Source organism: Microcaecilia unicolor, chromosome 2, assembly GCF_901765095.1.
Source record: "Microcaecilia unicolor chromosome 2, aMicUni1.1, whole genome shotgun sequence".
Classification (NCBI taxonomy): domain Eukaryota; kingdom Metazoa; phylum Chordata; class Amphibia; order Gymnophiona; family Siphonopidae; genus Microcaecilia; species Microcaecilia unicolor.
This window is the reverse complement of record NC_044032.1, coordinates 399,900,770-399,908,018: the sequence shown is the minus strand read 5'-3', so window position 1 is coordinate 399,908,018 and position 7,249 is coordinate 399,900,770. Positions and strand designations below refer to the sequence as shown.

Sequence of the window (7,249 nt, the reverse complement as noted above, 5' to 3'; positions counted from 1 at the left end):
AGTAGAAGGGAGAGAAAAAGAATTTAAGCAAACAAGTTGACAATTAAGGATGGAGTCCGTCAACCACAATTCAGAAGAAAACAAACACCAAAAGCAAACAGATATAAAAGCATCTATGTATTTATCTGATACTGAAGAATGAACTGGTTTGTCACTTCACAGTTCCTTTTCATTGAGAGATGGACGCTTGCCTTCAAACCTTGATGGCCACAAATCTCTGGTATTAACCAGTGGACCCATTTAATCCTGAAAAGTGTCAGATGTTTTGGTATCGCACTACATGTCACTAGGTTTTCCGCTACTTTAAGTCGTATGAAGCAGAAGTCTTCACCTTCCAACAGTGGTATAGCCACAGGGGACCATGGGGGCCTGGCCCCCCTACTTTAGGATCAGACCCCCTCCAGAACTGCAGTGCCCCTTTACCTTTGCTGACGGAGATGCTGAAGCCCTACCAGATATAGTGCCCAAGCTGCTCCCCTCCTCGCACTGCTTCCTTCGTGCAGAAGTTGGTGGCTGAAGGCACGCCAACAACATCTGCAGGAAGGAAGCAGCACGAGGAGGGAAGCAGTTCGGGCACTATTATTAATTTGGCTGGTGGGGCAATGGCATCCCTGACAGCAAAGGTATGGTTAGTGTGCCGGGGGGGGGGGGGGGGGGGGAGAGGAATGTGTTGCCTCCCCAGTCCACTTCCAAAATCAGAGGGCTAGCTTTGCTCCTGCCTTCCACAAGTAAAAGAAGAGAATGGTCCTTATTTTTCAGCAGGCCTGTTCTTAATGGCTGCTGTTTGAAAATGGGACTTGGCGAGGTCAATATTGAGTGAAGTGGGCTCTGCAAAAATAAGGCGGATGACTTACCCATTTACCTTCTTGTTGGATTTTACCCATTTATCTTCTTGCCAGATATGTGATCCTAAATTATCTGTTTGAGTTAAGCCAGCTTTTCTGTTTGGTCCTACTTAGATGGCTAAAGCTAATCGGATAATGCCAAATATCAGCACTATCAATATAGCTTTTGTCCTCAACCCTGGAACACTTCCTCCTCCTAAACGCAAATTTGGCTGGATATGGAAATACTTGATTAAAAGTTATACAATGAATTAAAAATAAAATGTGTTTACACAGTTAACGCTAAAGTTGACTACATAACTCCTTTTGAATATACTCAACCTAGCATTTACTTACAGAAAACCCTAAACCAACCATAATACTACTTTCCCTTTAAAAGTTCAAATTACACAAGTACAAAAAGTTAGGCTTATTAATAGTTTAATGTATGAAGGAAACATACAGAAATCTGAATATGGAGGTACATCTCACATTCAAGTCTACATAAAAGTAGAGCCTCTATACCAACATACTGAAATTCTCTGCTTAGCCATTTCTGTTATGTAAACAATTGTACGTTATTTGCCATTCTAAACCTTCAGGATCAAAGTTACATAATTTGCTAAATTTCCATGTTTGCTTAGAAGCAGTTTACAGTACTAAAATCAACAGGCCAAAAAGAACAGCTTCAACAGAAAATTATGTCCAAAAGGGGAAGGGGGGTGAAGGAGAGTGCTAACTAAAGTGAAAATTATGATGGTGGAGAATCGGCAGTCACAATGTTCACAGGAGAAATAAAAACAAACAAACTGAAGATCGGTCAGTAAATTCATCTCCAAAAAGCCTAAATACTTCAGTCAAGCACATCAGGAAAATAATTTGGGAGCATATTAGCTGTTTCTGCCATTTTGCAATTTCCTCTGAAAGTAAGAGGCTCTCCAAAGCTAAGCAGGGAATCTTGGAGCTCAGCCAAGCTGGTTCATATGCACACCGTTCATGTGAGGTGCCCATGTTCCAGTCCACACCTAAAAGGAAAGATGAAAAAGCACTCAGTAGATACCAGCACAGGAAGGGTGGATGTTCTTTGATCCCCTTCTTCACCAAAAGGTCTCCTCTAAAATGCGATCAACATTCTGGGCAAGAAGGAATACAGACAACGTCACAAAACTTTTTAATTTTACCAATTTATTTATTTGAATCAAGTATTTGGTTGTCAAAATAGCCACTGTTCTACCACTGGCACCCGCTGTTAGTATTTTGCCAAAGAATTCCAAAGGAAAATCTATGTTAAATACCCTGTTTGAAGTCATCCATTTAGTGAAATCAAATGGATGACTTCAAGCAGGGTCATCCAGCTGATCATCCTCCTGCCCTCTAAATTAATTAAAATTGTGCCATCCGTTGTAACCTTTGCGTGTAGACAGGCTTGGAAACCAGATCGCAAAGCTCAGCTAGGTTCCAGACACAAATGGTTCCTTACAATAACAGGTTGATCTGCTCGCACACCAAATCCTTCTCCTTATACAGGGTTTTTATACTTAGATGTTATGAAGACTGGACAATCTTAATCACCTGGTTCACCTCTCACCTTTCTGTTCTGATCTCTCTGTGAATCAGAAGAAGTTGTGCAAACACACACCCATCAATAGACAATGGGGTATACGGTAACAGGGACAAAGTCTGCATACAAGATGCTCCCAAAGAGGTGACCAGATCTATTGATGCTAACTCCCCTCACCCAACCAGATTTCTAATATTCTACCCCAGACCTCCCCAAAATGTGGGTTGGGAAGTTGGGGTCATGAACTAGATGGGCTCTTCATAGGAGCATCATTATTCTGCAACTCCAGGGGGTCACACAGTTATCTGGTTCCAATCATGGGGTCCTAGCCAATACTTAGCTGCTCAGTTCCCACTCCCTTAATAGCAATTCCTAGGCGATCAACCAGTCTGTTTTCCTATCTGCTACAGTTTATCTCACAACACTAGTACCTCATCTAATTTAGTGAAAGAGGTGTGCCTCATAATTCTTGTCTGCCTTCCTTGAGTTTTCTGCTTCTTGCTTCACCTGATGTGTAAGTTTCATGTGACTACTTGATTTCAGAAAACAGAGCGTGCAACATCATTCCGTAAACAGCCAGGCATTAGACACTGGAGTACCATAGGAAAAGCTGATTTATAAATAAAAAATTTCATCCACCATAAGGGCTACTAGGAAAATACAGTTGCTTTAACAATGGTAAACCAAGAGTACTCTCATGTCATTACGATTTTGGGGCACTACCTGCACCAAGCTACATAACTGTGGCATGCTGAAAAGGCTGTGTATGTTTATGTGGGGGTCTGTCATCCTGGAAATACACAACAAAGTGGCTATCTGAAATACAAGTGCCTGGCTCAACTGATGCTTGGCTTGGTGCCAAACAGCATTAATTACCCAAATTCGCATCTTAACTGTAATAACCATTTTGAAGTGGATAGTGCTTCACAGGAATGCGGAGGGGAGGATTCATTAAGTCTCATGCCACAGAGGAATGCTTCTTTCATCGAGAGCTGGGCCTGATTTGGGGCAGCCTTTCCTTTCTATACCCATCTTTGTGTCTGGACTTGGGCTTCTACACTCACCAAAACCTGGAGGGCTTGTCAAGTACCTTAGGTGTACTACCACTAATAAGAACATAAGCATCACCATACTGGGACAAATTGGAAGACCATCAAGCCCAGTATCCTTTTTCCAACAGTGGTCAATCAAAGTCACAAATACCTGGCAAAATCCCAGAAGAGTAAAACAGATTTTGTGTTGCTTATCTCAGGAATAAGCAATGGATTTTCCCAACCCCATCTTAATAATGGTTTATGAACTTTTCTTTTAGGTACTTGTCCAAATCTTTTTAAAACCCTAAGCTAACTGCTTTTACCACATTCTCTGGCAATGAATTCCAGAGTTTGATTATATGTTGAATGAAAAAATATTTTAAATGTTTCAAATTTACTACTTAGTAGCTTCATTGCATGCCCCTAATCCTTGTATTTTTGGAAACAATAAACAAACTGATTCACATCTAACCATTTCACTCCACTCAGTATTTTATAGACCTCTATCATATCTCCCCTCAGCCGTCTCTTCTTCTAGCTAAACAGCCCTAACCTCTTTAGCCTTTTATCATAGGGAAGTTGTCCCATCCCCTTTATCATTTTTGTTGCTCTTCTCTGTACCTTTTCTAATTCTGCTGTCTTTTGGGGGTTTTTTTGAATCACCGACTAGAATTGCACACAATATTCAAGGTACAGTCGCACCATGGGGCAATACAAAGGCATTATAATAATCTCAGGAATTATTTGGAAACTAATGAGAAACAAAACTAATATTCTATTTGTGCTTTCTTAGCTGCTGCTGTTGCACACTGAGCAGAGGGCTTCAACATATCAATGATGACATCTAAATCCCTTTTCTGGACAGTGACTCCTAATGGGAAACCTTGCACTGTATATTTATAGTTTGGGTTCCTTTTCCCTACATGCACAATTTTGAACTTGCTCACATTAAATGTCACCTGCCATTTAGATGCCCAGTCTCACAAGGTCCTCTTACAATTTTTCACAATAATCTTGTGATTTAACAACTTTGAATAACTGTCATCAGCACATTTGATCACCTCACTCATTATTCCTATTTTCAGATCATTCACAATATGTTAAAAAGCAGCGATCTCTGCACAGATTCCTAGGGAACCCCACTATTAACCCGTCTCCATTGAGAATACTGGCCATCTAACCCTGCCATAACTCTGTCATATGGTAGGGAACCTCATGTATGACTCCTAAGGAAATTAAAAAGTCATGAGATAAAAGGCAATGTCCCATTGTGGATTAAGAATTGGTTAAAAGACAGAAAACAGAGTAAGGCCTGTAGGAAATGTTGAAAGCTTGGCTCTTAAGCTTTCAACATTTCCTAACAAATCTAAAATCCTTCTTCCTGCACCATTGTCTCACCCATGGATTAAAATTCCAGAGCTGCTCTTGAGTCCTGCTCATGGAACGGGAAGCATTTCTGAAACCACAACCCTGAATGTTCTGGATTTCAGTTTTCTACCTAAGAACTTAAATTTGGCTCCCAGAACCTCCCTCCCACATTTTTCTATGCCACTGGTACCCAAATGTACAAAGACAGCTGGCTCCTCCCCAGACTGTCTAAAATCTATATCTAGATGTTATGCGAGGTCTGCTATCTTCACGCCAGACAAGCAAGTGACCAAGTGATCCTCACGCCCACCAGCCACACAGCCTAATGATTGAATCTCCAACTAAGATGAATGTCCTAACCCTTCCTCCTCCTGGGCAGAAGCCCCTGGAGACATCCTCAGTGGGAGAGAATATGTCTAGCAATGAGATCGCTGGGATAAAAGCAGGGATTTTTTGTTGCCTCTTTTTTTATTTTTTTAATTGGTAGAAATGAAAATCCTCCTTGGTAAAAGACTAAAATTAGGGTCTGCAAAAAAATTTTGTGATTTTATTTTCACTCACCCAATCTAACAGCGGTGGAGCTTTTGAAAGGGAATCACTAAGCAGCTTAGTTACTGCGTCCATAAACAGCAAGGTGGGCAACTGAAGAGTAATATAATACGTAACAGAAATAGACTGTCAAATTCAAGCTGCCAATTGTGTGTAAGCTGGGGGGGCGCAGGGCCTGGAATGAGGGAACCCATAACAAAGTCTTCCGATTCAGAAGCATCCAGTGGCCCTCTAAGGAAGACCCAAACAACACCAGAAAGGGTGTTGTTCACTGCCTTAGACGCAGGTAATATGAGTAACAGAACTTAGAACAAAAAACTAGAATTTGGGCATTTCATATGTGATCTTACAACAGTGCTGAGGAATGCATTTCCTATGCACGCTTTGCGCTGCACTGCTATTCAATCATGTATTTCCTTACTGTCTGAGGTCCATTGTTATCTGTGGAGTTTGAGACCATCTTAATGAGAGAATTCCAGGATGGATCAGCAACATGAGGCCCATTAAAGACTGGACCGCCAGTACCATCAGCAACTGGTGCTACTGGAGGAATCACCGCATTTCCATATACTGAGAAAGGCATACCCTTAAAGAAGGAAGAAAGGAAAGAAGCAAACCCAATTACAATTAGTTCATGAGGTGTATACTTTGCTTCTAAAATATGTTGACAAAAATCATTTCAAATTTCAGGCACAAAGTTCACAGTTGGCAGTAGGTTGCAACAAACCTTGGTTATCTGCTGCGTATCCCTTTTACAAAATCAGTTTCTGAACAATAAGGCATTCTGTTAATTATATTTAAAAAATAGACATAAGGGTTTTAAGGATGGTTGATTTTTTTCTTGTGCAACACTGTACTATCTAAACAGTTTTAGTTGTGGACAAAATATGGAACTGTGTAAAAGAAAGGGGTGGGGGTGGAGTGGCAAATCTGGGGCTGGTGTGAACTATTATTCTCCAAGAAACCTCCTCCATACATAAAACACTGCTTTAGCACTGAAATGACTTAAAAAAAAAACCCCACAAACTTCCCAAGTGCAAGGATATTGCAAACACCCTGAAAAAGCAAAAATATACCTATAAGTATTCTACCCCACACGTTCTGTTTTGCCCCCATTTCAGAATATCCTCATTCTACATATATTTTGTTTTAGTAAAATCAACTTGTGTGTCACTGCATCAACTTTCAACCTTTTAATTTCTTTACCCAACACCTTTCATTCTCTTTGTTCGTTACCTAGACAATGTTCCCAAAACTATATTCTGAATAATCCTGTTCTTTATTAGTCACCTTGAGCAGAAAGCAGCTCCAGTAGAATTCAGTGGTGGTATTGTGGCCAACTACCATGTGCCAGGCTCCTTTCAAAATCCTATAACTGAAGGCCCTGAATTCTGTCATTAAGGGAGCAATTCTAAAACTGAGCACTTCCACTGTACAGCGAAATCTGGAATACAAGCACTTACAGGAGCTGCAGAGTTGGTGACTAAATGCAGGTGAGATGCAAGTAACTTACAATACTCTGTAAGTTAGTGCAGAAGTGGGAGTCCTGTTTTTTCTCGACCCTGTGTATACTGCCCTTGCAAATACACGCTATGAAAGTTAAGTGGGTATTTTCGGAATAGCACTTATAGTAGCATATACCTGTATCAGTGCACACACACATGCATATGCTAAGTACTCTAAACATTTACATGCACAATGAGAGTGTAAATGCCAGCAGCTAGTTTATAGACTTGCCCTTTATTCATCACCCTTGAGTGATGATTAAGACATTCCCCTGGAAGACGTGAATTCTGCCTCTACAGCATCCCTAGCCAACAAAAGGATCATCAGACCCAATTCAAGAACTGAACTGTGGACCTTCTGAATGGCACTGCACAGCACTGCCACTGAACCACCAGGCTAAGCCAGTA

General features: G+C 40.9%; 1 protein-coding gene across 3 annotated transcripts in view; it reads right to left on the bottom strand.

Annotated features, from left to right (window-relative positions):
- Positions 1 to 1,257: 1,257 nt before the first annotated feature.
- Positions 1,258 to 7,249, bottom strand: part of ANKRD17 (ankyrin repeat domain 17) — a 374,674-nt gene continuing 368,682 nt past the window's right edge. For all 3 annotated transcript variants that reach the window (XM_030190627.1, XM_030190626.1, XM_030190628.1), the window contains 2 exons: positions 5,758 to 5,922; positions 1,258 to 1,849 (listed from right to left, as the gene is read on the bottom strand). In XM_030190627.1, coding sequence (XP_030046487.1) covers positions 1,790 to 1,849; positions 5,758 to 5,922 — 225 coding nt within the window. In that variant the 3' untranslated portion in view covers positions 1,258 to 1,789. The remainder of the gene's footprint in view (positions 1,850 to 5,757; positions 5,923 to 7,249) is intronic.